This window comes from Oncorhynchus clarkii, chromosome 16 (assembly GCF_045791955.1).
Source record: "Oncorhynchus clarkii lewisi isolate Uvic-CL-2024 chromosome 16, UVic_Ocla_1.0, whole genome shotgun sequence".
NCBI lineage: Eukaryota > Metazoa > Chordata > Actinopteri > Salmoniformes > Salmonidae > Oncorhynchus > Oncorhynchus clarkii.
Genome location: NC_092162.1, coordinates 60,594,638 through 60,622,137, shown reverse-complemented (window position 1 = coordinate 60,622,137; position 27,500 = coordinate 60,594,638). Strand labels below are relative to the sequence as shown.

The window sequence follows — 27,500 nt, the reverse complement described above, 5'->3', positions numbered from 1 at the left end:
ACTTGCATCTTAAAAAAAGCGACATCTCAATTCTGAGTGAATTTAGAGAGATTCTGTGTCTGTTTTCCTTTGGTAGACATACTTCCCGTTTCAAAAGAGTGACCGTTGAAATCTCTTGTCAGCATCTTTCAATGCACCCCGTTGAAACGATCCATTCAAATATACACCACAAAGTGAATCTGGTTTTAGTTCCAAAATGTCAACAGAGGTGCATTGAAAGATGCTGACAAGAGAGTGGTTTAGGGATCTTATAGACTCAAACACAGTAGCTTCCATGATACTCGGACCAGCAAAGAACATGTTGAAAGTACACAATACCAAAACGCTTATCTGAAATCTTCAACCACTGCCCTACAGTGAAGGCATGCAAAATTAGAAAGTACAAAACCAAACTTTCATTCTGAATCACGTTTTGAATAATCATTTTTTGGATTACCTATGCTGCCAAAGCCATATACTTTTTTCACAATTATTATATATTTTTTTCCTTTTTCATCCATTTGTTTTTGTGTTTTGTGTGTTTAGCTGTCTGAGGATTAAGAGAAGCAAGCAGAGAGACCCCTGCTGGTCAGGAGGAAGCAGTGCGTGCTCCAAGCAGCTTCATCAGGGAGAACACCCACATCTCCCCAGTGGAAGACTCCACCTCAGTGAAGCTCTGGCAGAGGAAGAGTCCATCCCAGTGATGTAGTGGGGTTCAATCATTGAATCGCTGACAGGCTTTTTTCCAACGGCAGGCTGTGCACCACATGTCCCTCTTCTCCATGCCGTATACCTTCCGGCACTTTTTAGCCTCTCCGCGGGGTTTCCTTGGCAATCAAAGATATGACACACAGTTAGACTTTACACTACACTCCCATGAAGGTGATAAATCCACTCACAAAGTCCACACACACACCCATACACTCAGAGTACCTGGTTCCTGGTGCTGGTTTGGGCAGGGGGGCTGTAGAGGGGGGTGTCTTGCTGATGGTAGTGTGTGTGTGAAGGGCAGGCTGTCTCTTCTCCCCGAAGCTCACCGTGCGGGTGTGAGTCAAAGGGCCCTGCAGGGGCAAGCACAGGTCATAGGGCATTCTACCAATCAATCATAGCATAGCAGCAATCTTTACGGCTTTCACCTAGTGCCCTGAGATTTTCCTAGAGGACCTGATCCTAGTTCAGCCCTGAAGACACCATGTCAAGATAGAAGACAAGAGGACCTGATCCTAGTTCAGCCCTGAAGACAACATGTCTAGATAGAAGACAAGAGGACCTGATCCTAGTTTAGCCCTGAAGACAACATGTTAGAAGACAACCCTCCAGGGCTATGAGGTAGAGGCAGAGAGATGTAGAAGAAAGGAGGAGAAAACAGCTAGCCTGGCAGGAGTGGGGAAGAAAGAAATTGACAAAAAAATAAATGGGTCTGGGGGAGCGAGGGAGTGGGAGTAGAGAGGTGAGAGATGGGGCAGAGAGATGGGGTGGGGCGCAGAGGGAGATATGAGAGGGTGAGAAATATGACAGGTGGAAGAGCAACAGAGTGAGAGAGGTAGAAGAGATGTGGGGAGTGATAAAAGAGAGAGAGAACATGAGGATAAAGAGAGAATGAGAGAAAGCAGCCTGCTCACCGGTAAACCTTTAAAAATGACAGGAGACGACTGCCAGGACACACTGATCCCATCCCCATTCCCAATCCCATCATTCCCACCAACCTGCTCCGAACACACAGGAATACTCACAGGAGCAGTGGCCTGGAAAACATAGCACCGCAACACAGTGAGAGACAGAGACAGAGAGACACAGAGAGAGAGAGAGAGAGAGAGAGAGAGAAAGAGAGAGAGAGAGAAGGTAGAAAAAGGTGGGGGAGAGAGAAGTAGGAGAGAGAAGGGGTGAATGAGTGGAGGTAGAGGGAGGTTGATCGACAAAGAATGATCCAGAAAGAAAAGGGAGATAGATACTACACAGAGAGAAGATGGAGGTAAAGAGAAAAGACTAACTCATCTAAAGAAACCTATTAATCTGGGGTGCAGCATTAAGCCTGTGTACAGCTCAGTTTCATGGACATTAATGACACAGAAACAGACCAGGGGAACCAAAACATTATCGTTAGGAAGTAGATGACAGCTACATATCAGTCTCAGAGATGGCCAGTATTTTGTATTTGAAATATGTATTTCAATTACTTCTGAGTATTTTGTCATTTGTATTACACTGGGATAAACTACAGTCGTGGCCAAAAGTTTTGCCTTATGGCAAGGTGCTCCATCATGCTGGAAAAGGCATTGTTCGTCACCAAACTGTTCCTGGATGGTTGGGAGAAGTTAATCTCAGAGGATCTCAGAGGATGTGTTGGTACCATTCTTTATTGTTCTAAGGAACAATTTTGAGTGAGCCCACTCTCTTGGCTGAGAAGCAACCCAACATATGAATAGTCTCAGGATGCTTTACTGTTCGCATGACACAGGACTGATGGTAGTGCTCACCTTGTCCTCTCCGGACAAGCTTTTTTCCGGATGCCCCAAACAATCGGAAAGGTGATTCATCAGAGAAAATCACTTTATCCCAGTCCTCAGCAGTCCAATCCCTGTACCGTTTGCAGAATATCAGTCTGTCCCTGATGTTTTTCCTAGAGAGAAGTGGCTTCTTTGCTGCCCTTCTTGACACCAGGCCATCCTCCAAAAGTCTTTGCCTCACTGTACGTGCAGATGCACTCACACCTGCCTGCTGCCATTCCTGAGCAAGCTCTGTACTGGTGGTGCCCCGATCCCGCAGCTGAATTAACTTTATGGAGACGGTCCCGGTGCTTGCTGGACTTTCTTGGGCGCCCTGAAGCCTTCTTCACAACAATTGAACCGCTCTCCTTGAAGTTCTTGATGATCTGATAAATGGTTGATTTAGGTGCAATCTTACTGGCATATCCTTGCCTGTGAAGCCCTTTTTGTGCAAAGCAATGATGATGGCACGTGTTTCCTTGCAGGTAACCATGGTTGACAAAGGAAGAACAATGATTCCATGCACCACCTTCCTTTTGAAGCTTCCAGTCTGTTATTCGAACTCAATCAGCATGACAGAGTGATCTCCAGCCTTGTCCTCGTCAACACTCACAACTGTGTTAACGAGAGAATCACTGACATGTCAGCTTGTCCTTTTGTGGCAGGGCTGAAATGCAGTGGAAATGTTTTTGGGGGATTCAGTTTATTTGCATGGCAAAGAGGGACTTTGCAATTAATTGCAATTCATCTGATCACTCTTCATAACATTCTGGAGTATATGCAAATTGCCATCATACAAAGAGAGGCAGCAGACTTTGTGAAAATTAATATTTGTGTCATTCTCAAAACTTTTGGCCATGACTGTACACTCCAATGTATTTTGTAACAAGATACTTCCTAAATCTGTAATTTGTATTTTCAAAATACTAAATACCTTTCTAGACCATTATGTATATATATATTTGAGATACTTCAAAGTAGCCACCCTTTGCCTTGATGACAGCTTTGCACACTCCTGGCATTTTGGAGGACCGCCACAGGAAAGGAAGACCCAGAGTTACCTCTGCTGCAGAGGATAAGTTCATTAGAGTTAACTGCACCTCAGATTGCAGCCCAAATACATGCTTCACAGAGTTCAAGTAACAGACACATCTCAACATCAACTGTTTCGAGGAGACTGAGTGAATCAGGCCTTCATGGTCGAATTGCTGCAAAGAAACCACTACTAAAGGACATCCATAAGAAGAAGAGACTCGTTTGTGCCAAGAAACACGAGCAATGGACATTAGACCGGTGGAAATCGGTCCTTTGGTCTGAAGAGTCCAAAGTTCCAACCGCCGTGTCTTTGTGACAAGCAGAGTAGGTGAACGGATTATGTCCGCATGTGTGGTTCCCACCGTGAAGCATGGAGGAGGTGGTGTGATGGTGTGGGGGTGCTTTGCTGATGACACTGTCTGTGATTTATTTAGAACACTTCACCAGCATGCCTACTGCAGCATTCTTCAGCGATATGCCATCCCATCTGGTTTGCACTTAGTGGGACTATAATTTGTTTTTCAACAGGACAATGACCTAAAACACACCTCCAGGCTGTGTAAGGGCTATTTGACCAAGACGGAGAGTGATCAGATGGTTTGCGATGAGTTGGACAGGTAGAGTGAAGGAAAAGCAGCCATCACGTGCTCAGCATATGTGGGAACTTCTTCAAATCTGTTGGAAAAGCATTTCTCATGAAGCTGGTTGAGAAAATGCCAAGAGTGTGCAAAGCTGTCATCAAGGCATTGAAGAATCTCAAATATAAAATATATTTTGACTTGTTTAACACTTTTTTGGTTACTACATGATTCCATATGTGTTATTTCATAGTTTTAATGTTTTCACTAATATTCTACAAATAGGCAATAGTACTGTTGGTCCATCTTGAGATGCGGTAGCCAGTATACATTTCCTCAAAATAGTCCGAATTAATCTAAGGTAACTCAAGAAATCAGTCATCAATTTTGACGTTTTTGCTGCTCTTAGTCCCTAACTTTTACATCTATCTAAGATGTTTGGTTCAGTATTCATCAAGTGAAAAAATGTGCATGAAAACGATACATCTCTTGTTGATTGACAACAAACACTTTATTGAAGAATCCCTACTGTTGACCAATCACCGACAAATGGGTTCAGACTTCGGCTACTGATGTAAAAACCCTTGCCGAAGTCCAAAACTAACAGAAACTTCACAAAATGGTGTCATAATATTTGCAAGTTGGGAAGCATGCAGATTTTTAAATGTTTTATTTATCCGTTATTTTACCAGGTAAGTTGACTGAGAACATGTTCTCATTTGCAGCAACGACCTGGGGAATAGTTACAGGGGAGAGGAGGGGGATGAATGAGCCAATTGTAAACTGGGGATTATTAGGTGATCGTGGTGGTTTGAGGGCCAGATAGGGAATTTAGCCAGGACACCGGGGTTAACACCCCTACTCTTACGATAAATGCATGTGTTCTGCCATGGCCAGTGAAGAGCCCGGATCTCAATCCCATTTAGCATGTCTGGGACCTGTTGGATTGGAGGGTGAGGGCTAGGGCCGTTCCCCCCAGAAATGTCCGGGAACTTGCAGGTGCCTTGGTGGAAGAGTGGGGTAACATCTCACAGCAAGAACTGGCAAATCTGGTGCAGTCAATGAGGAGGAGATGCACTGCAGTACTTAATGCAGCTGGTGGCCACACCAGATACTGACTGTTACTTTTGATTTTGACCCCCCGTTTGTTCAGGGACACATTATTCTATTTCTGTTAGTCACATGTCTGTGGAACTTGTTCAGTTTATGTCTCAGTTGTTGAATCTTGTTATGTTCATACAAATATTTACACATGTTAAGACAGTGAGAGGACATTTATTTTTTTGCTGAGTTTACATGGACCAAAAAGAGTTCTAACGAGAACCAAAGGGTTTGTACATGGAACCAAAAGGGTTCTCCTACATGGACAGCTGAAGAATCCTTTTAAGGTCTAGATAGCACCATTTATAGCTACAGAGAGTACCATAGCCACTGGAGAATAAGGTGTATGAACTTGCATGACTGTTCTTACCTGGTATGCGTGGTCAGTGCGAATATGGCAGAGCGTGGAGGGAGCTGATTGGCTGAGCAGGGTGGGGGCGTGGCCATGTGTCCCCCTCATGGCGATGTGGGAGGGCTCAGAACGAGGGAGACAGGTGGTGAGGGAGACAGGTGGAAAAATGGGGGGAGGGCCGGAGGTGGTGGGGGAGGTGGGCGTGAGGCTGGATAAGCCCTCTGATAGGCTGTCCATGTTGACCTCGATCTCCGAGTAGTAGAAGTCCTCCTCCCCGTCGCTGTAGTCCGAGTCGCAGTTCCGCCTGCATTGCAGAAGGGTGACATACGTGAAGTAGCTTATAATGAAAGCTTATAATGCCTTATAATCACATTCATTGCCCATCATATATTCAGTCAATATACCACCTCATAATACTCTACAGCTGCATTAATAAGGTATTATGAAAATGCTTATAAGGCATTATAATTCTTCATACTAAGTCACTACAAGCTTTATAATGAGGAGCTGAGTCTTCTCTAACCAGCAGAGGGCAGTGATACACAGGCCTCAGAGCCACTGAGCTTATGGACTTGATTGGTCAAAGCCTTTAATGACTGATAGAGAGTGCAGGATAGCAACAGGAGGCTATAAAAACACACCAGCGAAACCTCCTCATGTGTTGATATGCTTCCCTCCTCCACCCTGCTTCCCTTTGTAAGTGGATCCTAGACTAACAAACCTAATCATATTAAGAAGTCATAACAAACAGAGCCCATGGAGAGACAGAGCTTCCAATGTAGCACATACTCCACAATACTAGCTCCTCACTGGTAGTAGATATTCTGACCAAACTTCAGCTAATAGAGTGAACTGTATTATATCTGGTATTTTGTATGTTATTAGGATCCCCATTAGCTGTTGCGAAAGCAGCAGCTACTCTTCCTGTGGTCCACACAAAACATGAAACATGACATAATACAGAACATTAATAGACAACATCAGCTGAAGGACAGAACTACATCAATTTAGCTATGTAGCCTACATATTAATACATACACACAAACTATCTAGGTCAAATAGGGGAGAGGTGTTGCTTTATCTGTTTTTTAAAACCAGGTTTGCTGTTTATTTGAGAAATATGAGATGGGAGTTCCATGCAATAATGGCTCTATAAAATAAATATCTGCTCTCTTATTGGTCCTCATGTGATCTGAGTGCAGTGATTGCTTACAACAATTACCCATTCAACAATTGTGATTCCATATCTACAGCAGTTGACCTGTATCTGGCTCTGTGGTTGATTGGTGCCTTACCCCAGGTGGACGGTTCGGATGTGTCGCTGGATCCCTGAAGAGGTGCTGAGGACCTTTTCACAGTTCTTCCACAAGCACTTGAACATCACCTTCATGGAGTTCTGAAACACAGCATAAGAGAAAACAGTGGAGTCAGTGCTATTGTAATGATCAGACCTGGGAACAAATACTATTTCAGGCATTTCAATTAGTTTTCAATACATTTCAAAACAAGTATACAGATAACTTTTATTTGAAAAAAAAAGTAGTTGAAAATCAGAATGCATTTGGAAATACACTTGGAAATACACTCCCATGCATTTAACCCAGGTATTAAAAAATTGTATTTGAAATAAGTATTTAAAAATACCTTCAAATTCAATTTGGTCAACTATTTATTTTCTCTCACAAACAACCATTCAAATACTAAAATAAAAGTAGGCTACTAGTTTTGGCATGTCTATTTGAAAATACTTAAAAACACAGGAAACAATATTTAATTAAAGAAAGCCTCTACTAGTCGAAACGCGTTGCAGTTGTGCGTCCTGATGTACTATGCTGATTCCTGTATTATGTATTATTTTGTAAATATACTGAAAAAATATATAAACACAAAATGAAACAATTTCTGAGATTTTGAATATAAGGAAATCAGTCAATTTCAATAAATAAATTAGGCCCTAATCTATGGATTTCCCATGAAAAGCAGGGGCGCAGCCAAGGGTAGGCCTGGGAGGGCATAGGCCCACACACTTGGGAAACAGGCCGACCCACGGGCCAATTAGAATGAGTTTTTCCCCACAAAAGGGCTTTATTACAGACAGAAATACTCTAAAATGATGTTGGAGGCGGCTTATGGTAGAGAAATTAACATTCAATTATCTGGCAACAGCTCAGGTGGACATTCCTGTAGTCAGCATGTCAATTGCACGCTCCCTCAAAACTTGAGACTTCTGTGGCATTGTGTTGTGTGACAAAGCTGCACATTTTAGAGTAACCTTTTATTGTCCCCAGCACAAGTTGCACCTGTGTAATTATCACGCTCATTAATCAGCTTCCTGATATACGACAACTGTCAGGTGGATGGGTTATTTTGACAAAGGATACAATGCTCACTAGCAGGGATGTAAAGACATTTTGCACAACATTTGAGAGAAATAAGCTTTTTGAGCCTATGGAACATTTCTGGGATATTTTATATTTTACACTGGAAGGATACACAGAGAGTGAGGTAACAAAAACAAAAGAAAAGGAAAAAGACCATTGGACCAGTACACAGAATATTAGACAAGCAGAAAAACACCATTGGACCAGTACACAGACTATTAGGCAAGCAGAAAAAGACCATTGGACCAGTACACAGACTATTAGACAAGCAGAAAAAGACCATTGGACCAGTACACAGACTATTAGACAAGCAGAAAAAGACCACTGGACCAGTACACAGACTATTAGACAAGCAGAAAAATACCATTGGACCAGTACACAGACTATTAGACAAGCAGAAAAAGATCATTGGACCAGTACACAGACGATTAGACAAGCAGAAAAAGACCATTGGACCAGTACACAGACTATTAGACAAGCAGAAAAAGACCACTGGACCAGTACACAGACTATTAGACAAGCAGAAAAATACCATTGGACCAGTACACAGACTATTAGACAAGCAGAAAAAGATCATTGGACCAGTACACAGACTATTAGACAAGCAGAAAAAGACCGTTGGACCAGTACACAGACTATTATAAGATAAGCAGGCCTTAGAAAGTGACCCTGATTGAATGTGGTCATGATCTCTACTTTGGGCTTTGACTGACAGACACACATACAGGCGTTCAACCTCTCAACAATAAAAGCAAGTATTTAGGAAGCTGTTAACATCTTCAAATCGGAAAAAGTCAAACCTCAAAATAAGTATTTTAAACCTATATCAATCCCTTCTTTCCTCACATGCAGAATAAGGACATAGACAGAGCTGTGTTTTTCAGACTCTTATTTTCCCAGGCAGGGAGAAATGTGTTGGGACCTGCATCAGTAGTAATGACAGGCAGTGGGCGTAGGCTCTCCACCTTTTAACAGCTTCCAGAAAGGGAGAGACAGAGCGTGAGTGAGTGAGTGAGTGAGTGAGTGAGTGAGTGAGTGAGTGAGTGAGAGAGAGAGAGAGAGAGAGGGGTGGGAGAGAGAGAGAGAGAGGGGTGGGAGAGAGAGAGAGATAGATAGAGAGGGGTGGGAGAGAGAGAGAGAGGGAGAGAGAGAGAGAGAGAGGGGGGTGGGAGAGAGAGAGAGAGAGAGAGAGAGAGAGAGAGAGAGAGAGAGGGAGAGAGAGAGAAAGAGAGAGAGAGGAGTGGGAGAGAGAGAAACTAAAATACAAACTATAGAACAGGCTTATCAGCGGCTGATCAAATTAACGCTTTATACAGTCTATATTCTTATGCAATCCACACAATGCATAACACACAACAGCTCTAATGGCACTGGGAAACATAGGAATCATTTTCAGTGTTTCATAACAGAAAATCTGCAGCGTCTCAACAAACATTGACATATCCCTTAATGCCAAAAGTGTTTTCCTTTCGTTGTAACACTGTTACAGCAACACTGTAGTGATTAACACATTCCCTAAGCCTTTTATAGTACATGACTCCTCTACATAGTCAGATAAATGTTAAGCTTGTAGTTTATTTGAGGTCTAAAAAGGCTTCTGAAGTTGGCAATTTCCACTTTGAAATGTCAGACTTGATTTTCCCTTACGAAAAATGTATCAACCCCTATAAAAATGTCCATTAATTATAATCCAATTATAATTCACATTTCCTGTTGCTGCAGGATTATTTTCCTGCTGTAGCAAACTGGCTCAAATTAAGACCCTACATCTGTTGTACACAACTCCACACAGTCAGATGCCCTTCAGCTACGGGACTACAGAGGCTGCTGCTGTCTGCCAGTCAGGACTTAGCTAGGCAGCTTGTCATGACCAACTACACTGAACCACCACAGTAAACTGCCTGTTAGGTTTACCCAGGGCAGGTTTATACACAAGGCATCCAAACTGTAATGATTTTATCTACAACCAGCTATTCATTAACAACCACACATGCATGTCAGTGCAAGTCTCATTGAGATGGCCTCCCAAGTCCTTGTGTACAGTTGATGGAATTTTTACAGTTTGTCTAGCACTGTGAAATGTTCTGTCACATCTTTACAAGCGAGGCTGAAGAATAAACATCAAACATTAAAAGAAGACGTTAAATTTAACGGATGACTTGACAAATGAGCACAATCCTTTGGTCCTGTAACTAGGGCTGTGGTGCCATGACATTTCATCAGCCGGTAGTTGACAATTAATTAACATGAACACATTTGGCATCTCCTAGTTTCCACACATTTTAAAAGCCATTTTAAAAAGTATAATACATCCATGTAATATAGCCTACACCTTCATAATAAATCCATTACATATTTTAGACTAAAGAAGTAAGGTATGAAGAAAATGTAGTCTATTTCTGAAGAAAATAATGGCATACTTATGTTCGGTCCTGATGTGGCTATGTTAGGTCCTGATGTGGCTATGTTAGGTCCTGATGTGGCTATGTTAGGTCCTGATGTGGCTATGTTAGGTCCTGATGTGGCTATGTTAGGTCCTGATGTGGCTATGTTAGATCCGGATGTGGCTATGTTAGATCCGGATGTGGCTATGTTAGGTCCGGATGTGGCTATGTTAGGTCCGGATATGGCTATGTTAGGTCCTGATGTGGCTATGTTAGGTCCTGATGTGGCTATGTTAGGTCCTGATGTGGCTATGTTAGGTCCTGATGTGGCTATGCTAGGTCCTGATGTGGCTATGCTAGGTCCTGATGTGGCTATGTTAGGTCCTGATGTGGCTATGTTAGGTCCTGATGTGGCTATGTTAGGTCCTGATGTGGCTATGTTAGGTCCTGATGTGGCTATGTTAGGTCCTGATGTGGCTATGTTAGGTCCGGATGTGGCTATGTTAGGTCCGGATGTGGCTATGTTAGGTCCGGATGTGGCTATGTTAGGTCCTGATGTGGCTATGTTAGGTCCGGAAGTGGCTCTGTTAGGTCCTGATGTGGCTGTGGCTATGTTAGGTCCTGATGTGGCTGTGGCTATGTTAGGTCCTGATGTGGCTGTGGCTGTGGCTATGTTAGGTTCTGATGTGGCTATGTTAGGTCCTGATGTGGCTCTGTTAGGTCCTGATGTGGCTGTGGCTGTGGCTATGTTAGGTCCTGATGTGGCTATGTTAGGTCCTGATGTGGCTATGCTAGGTCCGGATGTGGCTATGTTAGATCCGGATGTGGCTATGTTAGGTCCTGATGTGGCTATGTTAGGTCCTGATGTGGCTATGTTATGTCCGGAAGTGGCTATGTTAGGTCCTGATGTGGCTATGTTAGGTCCTGATGTGGCTATGTTAGGTCCTGATGTGGCTATGTTAGGTCCTGATGTGGCTATGTTAGGTCCTGATGTGGCTATGTTAGGTCCTGATGTGGCTATGTTAGGTCCGGATGTGGCTATGTTAGATCCGGATGTGGCTATGTTAGGTCCGGATGTGGCTATGTTAGGTCCTGATGTGGCTATGTTAGGTCCGGATGTGGCTCTGTTAGGTCCTGATGTGGCTGTGGCTATGTTAGGTCCTGATGTGGCTGTGGCTCTGTTAGGTCCTGATGTGGCTGTGGCTGTGGCTATGTTAGGTCCTGATGTGGCTGTGGCTATGTTAGGTCCTGATGTGGCTGTGGCTGTGGCTATGTTAGGTTCTGATGTGGCTATGTTAGGTCCTGATGTGGCTATATTAGGTCCTGATGTGGCTGTGGCTGTGGCTATGTTAGGTCCTGATGTGGCTATGTTAGGTCCTGATGTGGCTATGCTAGGTCCGGATGTGGCTATGTTAGATCCGGATGTGGCTATGTTAGGTCCTGATGTGGCTATGCTATGTCCGGAAGTGGCTATGTTAGGTCCTGATGTGGCTATGTTAGGTCCGGATGTGGCTATGTTAGGTCCTGATGTGGCTATGTTAGATCCAGATGTGGCTATGTTAGGTCCTGATGTGGCTATGTTAGGTCCTGATGTGGCTATGTTAGATCCGGATGTGGCTATGTTAGTTCCTGATGTGGCTATGTTAGGTCCTGATGTGGCTATGTTAGGTCCTGATGTGGCTATGTTAGGTCCTGATGTGGCTATGCTATGTCCGGAAGTGGCTATGTTAGGTCCTGATGTGGCTATGTTAGGTCCTGATGTGGCTATGTTAGATCCAGATGTGGCTATGTTAGGTCCTGATGTGGCTATGTTAGGTCCTGATGTGGCTATGTTAGATCCGGATGTGGCTATGTTAGTTCCTGATGTGGCTATGTTAGGTCCTGATGTGGCTATGTTAGGTCCTGATGTGGCTATGTTAGATCCGGATGTGGCTATGTTAGTTCCTGATGTGGCTATGTTAGGTCCTGATGTGGCTATGTTATGTCCGGGAAGTGGCTATGTTAGGTCCTGATGTGGCTACATTAGGTCCGGAAGTGGCTATGCCAAATGGCTGTGGGCTACACTAGTTCATTTAGCAGACAAGATTGACTTATAATTCCCACAGCCAAGATTGACTTATAATTCCATGGCAGTATTTTATAATATGAAAAATACTATTGAACAAAGCTGAAAAAAATTATAAATATTTTCTCCAAACAATTTGAGGAAGTGCGCACATGCGGCTTTTCTGTGTGGAGCGGTTAACAAAGAAATAGGTACTCATAAACACTTCATTTAGAGTTACTAATGTAACTGTAGATGTCCTACAAATGTTTGGCTATATGTTTTGATTTGTAATACATTGTAAGGCTGCATGACGAGACTAATGATGATTTGAAAAGTCACTTGAAAGGCATGAGCTCTGCTTAGTTTTTTTGAGCAGACAGTACACACTACATCAGTCACTCATTCACAATTTGATAAGCACTTGATAATGCCTCGAATTGTATGGTGGTGTCCCCTTTGTGGCCGTAATGCACCCTAAAAAAAATCCATGCCTTTTGCAGCCTGGAGTGCTGCGTTGTGCCCTAGGCCCTGAGTGTGCTACGCAATCCGAAGCACCTCTCAGTCACATGGCTCTTCGTCACATGATCGGATCTTTCTGACAGGCTACAAGTGAAGACAGACACAGCGGGGACACAACTGCGCGTGTCTTTATCCATTTCCGAGCTACATATTGAAGATATTGGAAGACCTGTCCATATTTACTTTTCATCAGCCAACAAGATGAGTGGGCCTAACAAACAGAAAAAGCACAAGCCTATGTCAATCTACTATCCCCCATAGTACAAAAGTCGACCTATTCTATTTTGTGCAAGTGAATTATACGTGAAATAATCTGTCCGTAAACAATTGCTGGAAAAGTTACTTGTTTCATGCACAAAGTAGATGTTATGGCTTTACACCCCCTGCTATAATGTGGAGATACTTGTCTAACAGAACACAGCGGGTGTTCTTTAATGGAAGCCTATCAAATATAATCAGGAATTCCCCAGGATAGCTGTTTAGGCCCCTTGCTTTTTTCAATTTTTACTAATGACATGCCACTGACTTTGAGTAAAGCCAGTGTGTCTATGTTACGGTGCGTGAATGAGGACCCAAAAGCGAATTAACTTAAACAGAGCTTCTTTAATTACCAAACATAGGTAGGCTCAGACGGACCGGCAGATTCCGACAGGACAAGACAAGGTTACAGCAAACATGACGACAGTCTGGTTCAGGCATGAAACACAACAAACAAGAATCCGACAAGGACAGGAACAGAAACAGAGAGAGATATAGGGACCTAATCAGAGGGAAAAAGGGAACAGGTGGGAAACGGGGTGAATGGGTAGTTAGAGGAGACAAGGAACAGCTGGGGGAAAGCGGGGGAGAAAAGGTAACCTAACAACGACCAGCAGAGGGAGACAGGGTGAAGGGAAAGGACAGAGACAAGACACAACATGACAGTACATGACAGTACCCCCCCACTCACCGAGCGCCTCCTGGCGCACTCGAGGAGGAAACCTGGCGGCAACGGAGGAAATCCTCGATCAGCGCACGGTCCAGCACGTCCCGAGAGGGAACCCAACTCCTCTCCTCAGGACCGTACCCCTCCCAATCTACGAGGTACTGGTGACCACGGCCCCGAGGACGCATGTCCAAAATTCTACGGACCCTGTAGATGGGTGCGCCCTCGACAAGGATGGGGGGGGGGGGGGGGAAGACGAGCGGGGGCGCGAAGGACGGGCTTGATGCAGGAGACATGGAAGACCGGGTGGACGCGACGAAGGTATCGCGGAAGAAGAAGTCGAACTGCGACAGGATTAATGACCCGAGAAATACGGAACGGACCAATGAACCGCGGGGTCAACTTGCGAGAAGCCGTCTTAAGGGGAAGGTTCTGAGTGGAGAGCCAAACTCTCTGACCGCGACAATATCTAGGACTCTTAGTTCTACGCTTATTAGCAGCCCTCACAGTCTGCGTCCTATAACGGCAAAGTGCAGACCTGACCCTCTTCCAGGTGCGCTCGCAACGTTGGACAAAAGCCTGAGCGGAGGGGACGCTGGACTCGGCGAACTGAGATGAGAACAGCGGAGGCTGGTACCCGAGGCTACTCTGAAAAGGAGATAGCCCGGTCGCAGACGAAGGAAGCGAGTTGTGGGCGTATTCTGCCCAGGGGAGCTGTTCTGACCAAGACGCAGGGTTACGAAAAGAAAGACTGCGTAAGATGCGACCAATAGTCTGATTGGCCCGTTCTGCTTGACCGTTAGACTGGGGGTGAAAGCCGGAAGAGAGACTGACGGAAGCCCCAATCAAACGGCAAAACTCCCTCCAAAATTGAGACGTGAATTGCGGACCTCTGTCCGAAACGACGTCTGACGGAAGGCCATGAATTCTGAAAACATTCTCGATGATGATTTGTGCCGTCTCTTTAGCAGAAGGAAGCTTAGCAAGGGGAATGAAATGAGCCGCCTTAGAGAACCTATCGACAACCGTAAGAATAACAGTCTTCCCCGCTGACGAAGGCAGTCCGGTGACAAAATCTAAGGCGATGTGAGACCACGGTCGAGAGGGAATAGGAAGCGGCCTGAGACGGCCGGCAGGAGGAGAGTTACCGGACTTAGTCTGCGCGCAGACCGAACAAGCAGCCACGAAACGACGCGTGTCATGCTCCCGGGTGGGCCACCAAAAACGCTGGCGAATGGAAGCAAGCGTACCCCGAACGCCAGGGTGGCCGGCTAACTTGGCAGAGTGAGCCCACTGAAGAACGGCCAGACGAGTAGGAACGGGAACGAAAAGAAGGTTCCTAGGACAAGCGCGCGGCGACGGAGTGTGAGTGAGCGCTTGCTTTACCTGCCTCTCAATTCCCCAGACAGTCAACCCGACAACACGCCCCTCAGGGAGAATCCCCTCGGGGTCAGTGGAGGCTACTGAAGAACTGAAGAGACGAGACAAAGCATCAGGCTTGGTGTTCTTAGAGCCCGGACGATAAGAAATCACGAACTCGAAACGAGCGAAAAACAGCGCCCAACGCGCCTGACGCGCATTAAGTCGTTTGGCAGAACGGATGTACTCAAGGTTCCTATGGTCAGTCCAAACGACAAAAGGAACGGTCGCCCCCTCCAACCACTGTCGCCATTCGCCTAGGGCTAACCGGATGGCGAGCAGTTCGCGGTTACCCACATCATAGTTACGTTCCGACGGCGACAGGCGATGAGAAAAATACGCGCATGGGTGGACCTTGTCGTCAGAGAGGGAGCGCTGAGAAAGAATGGCTCCCACGCCCACCTCTGACGCGTCAACCTCGACAACGAACTGTCTAGAGACGTCAGGTGTAACAAGGATAGGAGCGGATGTAAAACGATTCTTGAGGAGATCAAAAGCTCCCTGGGCGGAAACGGACCACTTAAAGCACGTCTTGACAGAAGTAAGGGCTGTGAGAGGAGCTGCCACCTGACCGAAATTACGGATGAAACGACGATAGAAGTTCGCGAAGCCGAGAAAGCGCTGCAGCTCGACGCGTGACTTAGGGACGGGCCAATCAATGACAGCTTGGACCTTAGCGGGATCCATCTTAATGCCTTCAGCGGAAATAACAGAACCGAGAAATGTGACGGAGGAGGCATGAAAAGTGCACTTCTCAGCCTTCACAAAAAGACAATTCTCTAAAAGGCGCTGGAGGACACGTCGAACGTGCTGAACATGAATCTGGAGTGACGGTGAAAAAATCAGGATATCGTCAAGGTAAACGAAAACAAAGATGTTCAGCATGTCTCTCAGGACATCATTGACTAATGCCTGAAAGACAGCTGGAGCGTTAGCGAGGCCGAAAGGAAGAACCCGGTATTCAAAGTGCCCTAACGGAGTGTTAAACGCCGTCTTCCACTCGTCCCCCTCCCTGATGCGCACGAGATGGTAAGCGTTACGAAGGTCCAACTTAGTGAAAAACCTGGCTCCCTGCAGGATCTCGAAGGCTGAAGACATAAGAGGAAGCGGATAACGATTCTTCACTGTTATGTCATTCAGCCCTCGATAATCTATGCAGGGGCGCAGAGACCCGTCCTTCTTCTTGACAAAAAAAAACCCCGCTCCGGCGGGAGAGGAGGAGGGGACTATGGTACCGGCGTCAAGAGCTACAGACAAATAATCTTCGAGAGCCTTACGTTCGGGAGCCGACAGAGAGTATAGTCTACCCCGGGGGGGGGTGGTTCCCGGAAGGAGATCAATACTACAATCATACGACCGGTGTGGAGGAAGAGAGGTGGCCCTGGACCGACTGAACACCGTGCGCAGATCGTGATATTCCTCCGGCACCCCTGTCAAATCACCAGGCTCCTCCTGTGAAGAAGAGACAGAGGAAACAGGAGGGATAGCAGACATTAAACATTTCACATGACAAGAGACGTTCCAGGAGAGGATAGAATTACTAGACCAATTAATGGAAGGATTATGACAAACTAGCCAGGGATGGCCCAAAACAACAGGTGTAAAAGGTGAACGAAAAATTAAAAAAGAAATGGTTTCACTATGATTACCAGAAACAGTGAGGGTTAAAGGTAGCGTCTCACGCTGAATCCTGGGGAGAGGACTACCATCCAGGGCGAACAAGGCCGTGGGCTCCTTTAACTGTCTGAGAGGAATGTCATGTTCCCGAGCCCAGGTCTCGTCCATAAAACAGCCCTCCGCCCCAGAGTCTATTAAGGCACTGCAGGAAGCTGACGAACCGGTCCAGCGTAGATGGACCGACAAGGTAGTGCAGGATCTTGAAGGAGAGACAGGAGTAGTAGCGCTCACCAGTAGCCCTCCGCTTACTGATGAGCTCTGGCTTTTACTGGACATGAAGTGACAAAATGACCAGCAGAACCGCAATAGAGACAGAGGCGGTTGGTGATTCTCCGTTCCCTCTCCTTAGTCGAGATGCGGATACCTCCCAGCTGCATAGGCTCAGCTCCCGAGCCGGCAGAGGAAGATGGTAGTGATGCGGAGAGGGGGGCAACGGAGAACGCGAGCTCCTTTCCACGAGCTCGGTGACGAAGATCAACCCGTCGCTCAATGCGAATAGCGAGTTCAATCAAGGAATCCACGCTGGAAGGAACCTCCCGGGAGAGAATCTCCTCCTTTACCTCTGCGCGGAGACCCTCCAGAAGACGAGCGAGCAAAGCCGGCTCGTTCCAGCCACTGGAGGCAGCAAGAGTGCGAAACTCAATAGAGTAGTCTGTTATGGATCGATTGCCTTGACATAGGGAAGACAGGGCCCTGGAAGCCTCCTCCCCAAAAACAGATCGATCAAAAACCCGTATCATCTCCTCCTTAAAGTCCTGATACTGGTTAGTACACTCAGCCCTTGCCTCCCAGATTGCCGTGCCCCACTCACGAGCCCGTCCAGTAAGGAGAGATATGACGTAGGCGACACGAGCAGTGCTCCTGGCGTAAGTGTTGGGCTGGAGAGAAAACACAATATCACACTGGGTGAGGAACGAGCGGCATTCAGTGGGCTCCCCAGAGTAACACGGCGGGTTATTGATTCTGGGCTCCGGAGATTCGAAAGCCCTGGAAGTGGCCGGTGGATCGAGGCGGAGATGGTGAACCTGTTCTGTGAGGTTGGAGACTTGGGTGGCCAGGGTCTCAACGGCATGTCGAGCAGCAGACAATTCCTGCTCGTGTCTGCCTAGCATCGCTCCCTGGATCCCGACGGCTGAGTGGAGAGGATCCGAAGTCGCTGGGTCCATTCTTGGTCGGATTCTTCTGTTACGGTGCGTGAATGAGGACCCAAAAGCGAATTAACTTAAACAGAGCTTCTTTAATTACCAAACATAGGTAGGCTCAGACGGACCGGCAGATTCCGACAGGACAAGACAAGGTTACAGCAAACATGACGACAGTCTGGTTCAGGCATGAAACACAACAAACAAGAATCCGACAAGGACAGGAACAGAAACAGAGAGAGATATAGGGACCTAATCAGAGGGAAAAAGGGAACAGGTGGGAAACGGGGTGAATGGGTAGTTAGAGGAGACAAGGAACAGCTGGGGGAAAGCGGGGGAGAAAAGGTAACCTAACAACGACCAGCAGAGGGAGACAGGGTGAAGGGAAAGGACAGAGACAAGACACAACATGACAGTACATGACAGTCTATGTATGAGGATGACTCAACACTATACACGTCAGCTACTACAGCGATTGAAATGACTGCAACACTCAACAAAGAGCTTTAGTTGGTTTCAGAGTATGTGGCAAGGAATAAGTTAGCCCTAAATATTTCTAAAACTAAAAGCATTGTATTTGGAACAAAACACTCACTAAACCTCAACTAAATCTTGTAATAAACAATGTGGAAATTGAGCAAGTTGAGATGACAAAACTGCTTGGAGTAACACTAGATTGTAAACTGTCATGGTCAAAACATATTGATACAATAGTAGCTAAAATGGGGAGAAGTCTGTCAATAATAAAGTGATGCTCTGCCTTCTTAACAACACTATCAACAAGGCAGGTCCTACAGGCCCTAGTTTTGTCGCACCTTGACTACTGTTCAGTCATGTGGTCAGATGCCACAAAAAAGGACTTAGGAAAATTGCAATTGACTCAGAACAGGGCAGCCCGGCTGGCCCTTGGATGTACACAGAGAGCTAATATTAATAATATGCATGTCAATCTCTCCTGGCTAAAAGTGGAGGAGATATTGACTTTATCACTACTTTTATTTATGTTGAATGCACCGAGCTGTCTGTCTAAACTACTGGCACACAGTTCGGACACCCATGCATACCCCACAAGACATGCCACAAGAGGTCTCGTCACAATCCCCAAGTCCATAACAGACTATGGGAGGAGCACAGTACTACATAGAGCCATGACTACATGGAACTCTATTCCACATCAAGTAATTCATGCCAGCAGTAAAATTAGATTTGAAAAACACCTTATGGAACAGCGGGGACTGAAGCAATACAAACATTTCAACAGACACATGCATACACACACACACACGATAACATACACACTATACATACATATGGATTTAGTACTGTCGATATGTGGTAGTGGTGGGGTAGGGGCCTGAGGGCACACAGTGTGTTGTGAAATCTGTGAATGTATTGTAATGTTTTTAAAGTGGTATAGACTGCCTTAATTTTGCTGGACCTCAGGAAGAGTAGCTGTTGCTTTGGCAGCATATTAGTCCTGTATTGAAACTTTGCCTGTTTGATGGTTTCTTATAAGTGTCCGGATTAGTGTCCAGCTCCTTGTAAGCGGCAGCTATAGCTTTTAGCTTGGTGCGGATGTTTTCTGTAATTCATGGCTTCTGGTTGGGATATGTATGTACGGTCCCTATGGGGACGACGTTGTCGATGCACTTATTGATGAAGGTGGTATACTCCTCAATGCCATTGGATGAATCACGGAACATATTCCTGTCTGTGCTAGTAAAACAGTACTGTAGCGTAGCATCCACATCATCTGATAACTTCCGTATTGAGCGAGTCACTGGTACTTCCTGCTTTAGTTTTTGCTTATGAGCAGGATTCAGGAGAATAGAATTATGGTCAGATTTGCAAATGGAGGACGAGGGAGAGCTTTTTATGCGTCTCTGTGTGTGGAGTAAAGGTGGTCTAGAGTTTTTTTTCATCTGGTTGCACATGTGACATGCTGGTAAAAATGAGGTAAAAAGGATTTAAGTTTCCCTGCATTAAAGTCCCCGGCCACTAGGAGCGCCGCTTCTGGATGAGCATTTTCTTGTTTGCTTATGGCCTTATACAGCTTGTTGAATGTGGTCATAGTACCAGCGTTGGTTTCTGGTGGTAAATAAAAACGCCTGTGAAAAATATAGATGGAAACTCTCTTGGTAGATAGTGTGGTCTACAGCTTATCATGAGGAACTCTACCTCAGGCAAGCAATACCTTGAGACTTGCTGAACCCCTCCGGTCTCCACTCCTATATATGAGCCTCTCCAGTCTTCACTCCTATATCTGTATCTGAGCCCCTCCATTCTCTACTCCTATATATGAGCCCCTCCAGTCTCCACTCCTATATATGAGCCCCTCCAGTCTCCACTCCTATATATGAGCCCCTCCAGTCTCCACTCCTATATATGAGCCCCTCCAGTCTCCACACCTATATATGAGCCCCTCCAGTCTCCACACCTATATATGAGCCCCTCCAGTCTCCACTCCTATCTCTGAGCCACCTCAATCTCCACACCTATATATGAGCTCCTCCGATCTCCACACCTATATGAGCCCCTCCAGTCTATGAGCCCCATCCAGTCTCCACACCTATATAAGCCCCTCCAGTCTCCACTCCTATATATGAGCCCCTCCAGTCTCCACTCCTATATATGAGCCCCTCCAGTTTCCACTCCTATATCTGTCACAGTGGAGTAATGAGATTCTTCTCCCTCTCTCAGCTACCTACAGCTGAAGCATCATATTCTCTCCTTTTAGTCCTTCCCTACCTCCCTCCTTCTTTCCAAAACTCTTCTTATTCCCCCCCTTCTCTCTTCCCCATCCCAAATTTATTTTTACACCCACTCCTTCCTTTCTAAACTCTCTTTTCACACCCACTCCTTCCTTTCTAAACTCTCTTTTTACACCCACTCCTTCCTTTCTAAACTCTCTTTTTACACCCACTCCTTATTTTCTAAACTCTCTTTTTACACCCACTCCTTCCTTTCTAAACTCTCTTTTTACACCCAATCCTTCCTTTCTAAACTCTCTTTTTACACCCACTCCTTCCTTTCTAAACTCTCTTTTTACACCCACTCCTTATTTTCTAAACTCTCTTTTTACACCCACTCCTTCCTTTCTAAACTCTCTTTTTACACCCAATCCTTCCTTTCTAAACTCTCTTTTTACACCCAATCCTTCCTTTCTAAACTCTCTTTTTACACACACTCCTTCCTTTCTAAACTCTCTTTTTACACCCACTCCTTCCTTTCTAAACTCTCTTTTTACACCCACATCTTCCTTTCTAAACTCTCTTTTTACACCCAATCCTTCCTTTCTAAACTCTCTTTTTACACCCAATCCTTCCTTTCTAAACTCTCTTTTTACACCCAATCCTTCCTTTCTAAACTCTCTTTTTACACACAATCCTTCCTTTCTAAACTCTCTTTTTACACACAATCCTTCCTTTCTAAACTCTCTTTTTACACACCTCCTCCCCTTTCCACCTTCTAACTCCCCTCTTCCTCTCGGAGGTGGGTGAGGGTGCTAATGGCTCTTCTTGATACTGAAACCACATTTACGTCATGGACTGTTTCCACCGCATGAAAAGACAAGGGAAGAAAATGGAGAGCGAGAGGAAAAGAGAGAGTGAGAACACACTCCATCACGCTCAGAGGCGTTAAGATTGACAGGCCTTATCTCAGGGCTTGTGTCACAGGATCCTAATGTTGGTTTTAGAGGCCCCAGACACTACTCTGAGTTAGGAATACTACACACCAGGGAAAGGGTTCCTAAATCTATGGGAGCAACTGTTGGCCAATGGCCAATTTCTACTGGGTCGCAGCTTAGGTTTGGCTGTGGCTACAAATATTATTCTCATCTGGAGAGTCCCAAGAACCAAGTAACTGGACTGAATAAATCAAATCGCTGTGATCTATGAACTCATTGGAGATCAGGAGATGAGTATGGAAAAATATTCAGAAGCATTGAGACGAAGCCTCATTACAACCCCCCGACCCCGAGTTGTACCTTTCGCTTCCGGGGTATGGGGTCCACAAACGGAAAGTGAGTGCTCTCTGTGACGTCCTCGATGACGTCATCACCCTGGGACGGGAGCAGGAAGCTCTTGCTGGCATCGTTGGAGAGGGGTGGGGATGGTGTGGAAGGCACTGATTGGTCGCTGGTGTCCCAGCTCCAGTTGCCACTGGTGGAGCTGCTGTAGCTGGTCGACAGTGCCTCCTTCCACCCCCTGCTAGCCGACTCCGGAACTGCAGCTGGAGACAGCGAAGGGCCGGTCATTACCATGCTATCATAGCCAAGGAGGAAGCCAATCTGAGAATTTAGCTTAAATTCACTTATTACTCTAAAAACCTTGTCACAAAATGTGTTTTGCATTGCCTTGTGGTGAAACATAATGACAAATAAGAGGTAGAGCCTCCTAGCAGGATGAGGTGTGTGTTGGGGATTTTATTAACTCATATGAATCAATGACTGAGTGGTCCATGGGGGCCAGTGTAGATGGAAAGGATCCTACAGAGAATAGAGTCATAGGAGTGTTGTCTTAGGGAAGATTAACATCTTATCCCTCAAAGACGTTAAGCACAACAGCACAACAATGAAACCAGGGGAAAGAAAATAAGATATTGGACGGAAAACAGGTACAGTTGAATCATGTACTGTATGAATAGAGTTTGATGACATTTCTGATGTATCATGAAAATGTAATACAGCTTTGCCCTTTCTCCCCACATACAGCACAGTATACCCTCCCAGCACCTAATACAGTGCATTCGGAAAGTGTTCAGACCCCTTCACCTGTTCCACATTCCACAACCTTACTCAAAAATGTATTAAATTGTCCCCCCCCCCCCCCTCATCAATCTACAAACAATGCCCCATAATGACAAAGCAAAAACAGTTTTTTGACATATTTCAAATGTATTACAAATAAAAACTGTAATATCACATTTACACAGGAATTCAGAACCTTTACTCAGTACTTTGTTGAAGTACCCCAGTCAAACGTCCTGAGCGCTCTGGTGCAGATTTTCATCAACGATCTCTGTACTTTGCTCTGTTCATCTTTCCCTCAAACCCGACAAGTCTCCCAGTCCTTGCCGCTGAAAAACATCCCAACAGCATGATGCTGCCACCATCATGCTTCACCGTAGGGAAGGTGCCAGGTTTCCTCCAGACGTGACACTTGGTATTCAGGCAAAATACTTCAATCTTGGTTTCATCATACCAGACCATCTTGGTTTCATCATACCAGACCATCTTGGTTTCATCAGACCAGACAATCTTGCTCTGAGAGTCCTGTAGGTGCCTTTTGGCAAACTCCAAGTGGGCTGTCATGTGCCTTTTACTGAGGAGTGGCAACCGTCTGGCCACTCCACCATAAAGGCCTGATTGGTGGAGTGCTGTAGAGATGTTATTCTAGAAGGTTCTCCCATCTCCACAGAGGAACTCTGGAGCATCGGGTTCTTGGTCAACTCCCTGACCAAGGCCCTTCTCCCCCGATTGCTCAATTTGGCTGGGCGGCCAGCTCTAGGAAGAGTGTTGGTGGTTCCAAACTTCTTGCATTTAAGAATGATGGAGGCCACTGTGTTCTTGGGGACCTTCAATGCTGCAGAAATTGTTTGGTACCCTTCCCCAGATCTGTGCCTCGACACAATCCCGTCTCGGAGCTCTATGGACATTTCCTTTGACCTCATTTCCTTTGACCTTCCTTTGACCTCATGGCTTGGTTTTTATCTCTGACATGCACTGTCAGCTGTGGGACCTTAAATAGACAGGTGTGTGCCTTTCCAAATCATGTCCAATCAATTGAATTTACCACAGGTGGACTCCAATCAAGTTGTAGAAACGTCAAGGGTGATCAATGGAAACAGGATGCACCTGATCTCAATTTCAAGTCTCATAGCAAAGGATCTGAATACTTACAGTACCAGTCAAAAGTTTGGACACGCCTTCTCATTCAAGGGTTTTTCTTTATTTCTACTATTTTCTACATTGTAAAATAATAGTGAAGACATCACCACTATGAAATAACACATATGGAATCATGTAGTAACCAAAAACATGTTAAACAAATCAAAATGTATTTTATATTTGAGATTCTTCAAAGTAGCTACCCATTGCCTTGATGACAGCTTTGCACACTCTTGGCATTCTCTCAAACAGCTTCATGAGGCAGCCACCTGGAATGCATTAAAAGTACATTTGTGGATTTCTTTCCTTCTTAATGCATTTGAGCCAATCAGTTGTGTGTGACAAGGTAGGGGTGGTATAAGCAAGATAGCCCTATTATGGCAAGAACAGCTCAAATAAGCAAAGAAAAACAACAGCATCATTACTTTAAGACATGAAGGTCAGTCACTGCAGAAAAAAACATCAAGCGCTGTGGTGAAATAAGCTCTCTTGAGGAATGACACAGGAAAGGAAGACCCAGACTTACCTCTGCTGCAGAGGATAAGTTCATTAGAGTTAACAGCACCTCAGATTGCAGCCCAAATAAATGTTTCACAGAGTTCAAGTAACAGACACATCTCAACATCAACTGTTCAGAGGAGACTGCATGAATCAGGCATTCGTGGTCAAATTGCTGCAAAGAAACCACTACTGAAGGATGAGTCCAAATTTTTGGTTCCAACGTCTGTGTCTATGTGAGATGCAGAGTAGGTGAACGGATGATCTCCGCATGTGTGGTTCCCACTGTGAAGCATGGAGGAGGAGGTGTGATGGTGCTTTGCTGGTGACATCCTCTGGGATTTATTTAGAATTCAAGGCACACTTAACCAGTATGGCTACCGGAGCATTTTCCAGCAATACGCCATCCCTCCTGGTTTGCGCTTAGTAGAGTTGCAAAGGGTCGGAAACGTTTCTGGAAAAATTTCTGGAAATTTTCTGTGGAAAGTTAAGCCCTGGAATTTGGGGAATTTTGCTTAAATACATAAAAAAAAAACGATAGCTTATAACAGTGAATTTCTTTTGTGGGATACACATAAGGCAATTCTAGGTCTTGTGGCATATTTTGGTTAAACTATCCCCAATTCAATGGAATTGCAACCCTCTGCATGCACAGTGCATTCGTCCATCACATGTACAGTGCACTATTCCATCACATGGACAGCTGATTCTCAAGATCTTGCACACTAATGAGATGCTATTGAGCCCACACTACTACACTATCCGAGCCAAGGAATACATACTTTCAGGTAAGTTTTTATTATAATACTGGGTGGGGTGAATATATTTTATGTGACATACATGATTTTTTTGTTAACTAGTAAATCGTAACAATTTCTGCTAGTTAGTTTTTGCTACCATGTGTGTTTTAGCTTGCTTGAGTCTGCGAACTGAGGAGTGTTAATTCACCTGCTTCCATACATGTATCTTACAAAGGAGTTGTTTAATCTAACTGCTTATCTATTTATCTGTACATGGAAATATCCCCATTAATTCCCACTGAAAGTTTCCACCTCTGAATATTCCCCAAAATGTGCAACCCTAGCACTTAGTGGGACTATCATTCGTTTTTCAACAGGACAACGACCTAAAACACACCTCCAGGCTGTGTAAGGGCTATTTGACCAAGGATAGGGATAGAGTGCTGCATCAGATGACCTGGCTTCCACAATCACCAATTGAGATGGTTTGGGATGAGTTGGACTGCAGAGTGAAAGAAAAGAAGCCAACAGGTGCTCAGCATATGTGGGAACTCCTTCAAGACTGTTGGAAAATCATTCCTCATGAAGCTGGTTGAGAGAATGCCAAGAGTGTGCAAAGCTGTCATCAAGGCAATGGGTGGCTACTTTGAAGAATCTAAAATCTAAAATAAATGTAGTTTTGTTTTAACACTTTTTTGGTTACTACATGATTCCATATATGTTATTCATAGTTTTGAAGTCTTCACTATTATTCTACAATGTAGAAAATAGTTCAAATAAAGAAAAACCCTTGAATGAGTAGGTGTGTCCAGACTTTTGACTGGTACTGTTTCTAAATAAGGTATTTCTGTTTTTAATTTGTTATATTTATGTTTTACATTTGCAAAAAATTCCAAAAACCTGCTTTCGCTTTGTCATTATGGGGTATTGTGTGTAGATTAATGAGATGTTTTTAAAAAATGTTTTTTTAGAATAAAGCTGTAACGTAACAAAATGTTGAAAAAGTCAAAGGGTCTGAATACTTTCCGAATTCACTGTATGTTGTGGATGAACCCACTTGAATCAATAACATATCTAAACTGTGGAGATGGGGACAAGAGTGGTTAAATACAGTATATTTACAGTATACTGTAGATTTAGGGAAGGGGAAAAATGTTAATGGATAGGTTTTAACCACAATGGATCCCGGCCAGGCTTACATAGGGAGTCGTTTTCCAAAGTCACACTGACCCAGCCACACGTGACCCTAATGTGTGTTTCAACACAGTGGCTATGTACCAGCCCTCATCTCCTCACCTCAGAGTGATCAGAACATCTAATGAACAATAGGGGAAAATGGATGTGGATTTAGAGGTACAGTAGGTTTGTAGGGTTGCCAGCCCTCCTGGTTTGGCCTGGGGTCTCCTGGAAACAGCCTTATTCCTTCTGGCGAGCAGTACAGCTGTTAATGCCTAAATGAAATTAATATATTAAGTGTGAGCAAGGTCTTTTATAATCTGTATAACCCAGTCATCTGGTTCTGAGTTGACAAGCCCTAGTATAGAGGTCATTTTTAGTCATTTATCAATAGAGGGTGATGATAAAAAAATTAGGAATTTCTGGTAAAACCGATAAACAAGTGTCCTCTCCCCTCTCTTATCCCTCTATCCCTCTCCCCTCTCCCCTCTCTTATCCCTCTATCCCTCTCGTTTTCTCTATAAAACAAAGAGCAGTCAGCTTAATGGCACTCCCAGGAGTTGCCGTGTTCCCTGATTAAAAATAAAAACTTAATAAAAATAGCATAAAGTGGTGTGGTAAAAAAACAACAGCAAAAGAAAATCAACTCAGAAACAATTTTATTTTATTTTTTCATTAGTCCACTGTTGCTGTTGTCAGGAGTCAAGTTTATAAGATATTGGGTTTTCAAGAAGCCAAGTGTCAAGCTGCAAAATGCTATCTTGAAAACTTGACTGCTTTTGAGACTAAATCAACAGTGGACTAATGAAGAGATCGTGGACTTACCAAAAGATAGACTTACCAAAATATAGTTTTTGAGTGGATATTCCCTTTAAGGCTAAATATAGAGGGACAATTCAGACACATGGGCCCATTTCACCAGTCCCAACAAGGAAAAAGCCCTTTTAGGTTTAGGGGTTAGGTTTAGGGTTACAATTAAAGTTACAATAAGGGTTAGGTTTAGGGTTAGGGATTTGGGGTTAAGTTAGGGTTAAGGTTAGGTTTAAGGGTTAGGAAAAATACGATTTTGAACGGGAATCAATTGTTTGCTCCCCACAAGGATAATAAAACTAAGATATGTGTGTGTGTGCGTGTGTGTGTGTGTGTGTGTGTGTGGGGGGGGGGGGGGGGG

The 27,500-nt window shown here is 44.7% G+C and overlaps 1 protein-coding gene across 3 annotated transcripts in view; it reads right to left on the bottom strand.

Moving 5' to 3' along the window:
• LOC139368870 (zinc finger protein 704-like) overlaps positions 1–27,500 on the bottom strand; it is a 96,374-nt gene that overhangs the window by 594 nt on the left and 68,280 nt on the right. Inside the window, exons 4-9 of one of the 3 annotated variants that reach the window (XM_071108312.1) lie at positions 22,014–22,258; positions 6,827–6,927; positions 5,550–5,835; positions 1,602–1,724; positions 913–1,040; positions 1–806 (exon numbers count right to left, since the gene is read on the bottom strand). The exon at positions 1–806 is cut by the window's left edge and continues 594 nt beyond it. In XM_071108312.1, coding sequence (XP_070964413.1) covers positions 695–806; positions 913–1,040; positions 1,602–1,724; positions 5,550–5,835; positions 6,827–6,927; positions 22,014–22,258 — 995 coding nt within the window. In that variant the 3' untranslated portion in view covers positions 1–694. Of the gene's footprint in view, positions 807–912; positions 1,041–1,223; positions 1,725–5,549; positions 5,836–6,826; positions 6,928–22,013; positions 22,259–27,500 lie in introns of those variants that run through there. The other 2 variants (XM_071108314.1, XM_071108311.1) reach the window with 2 other exon arrangements.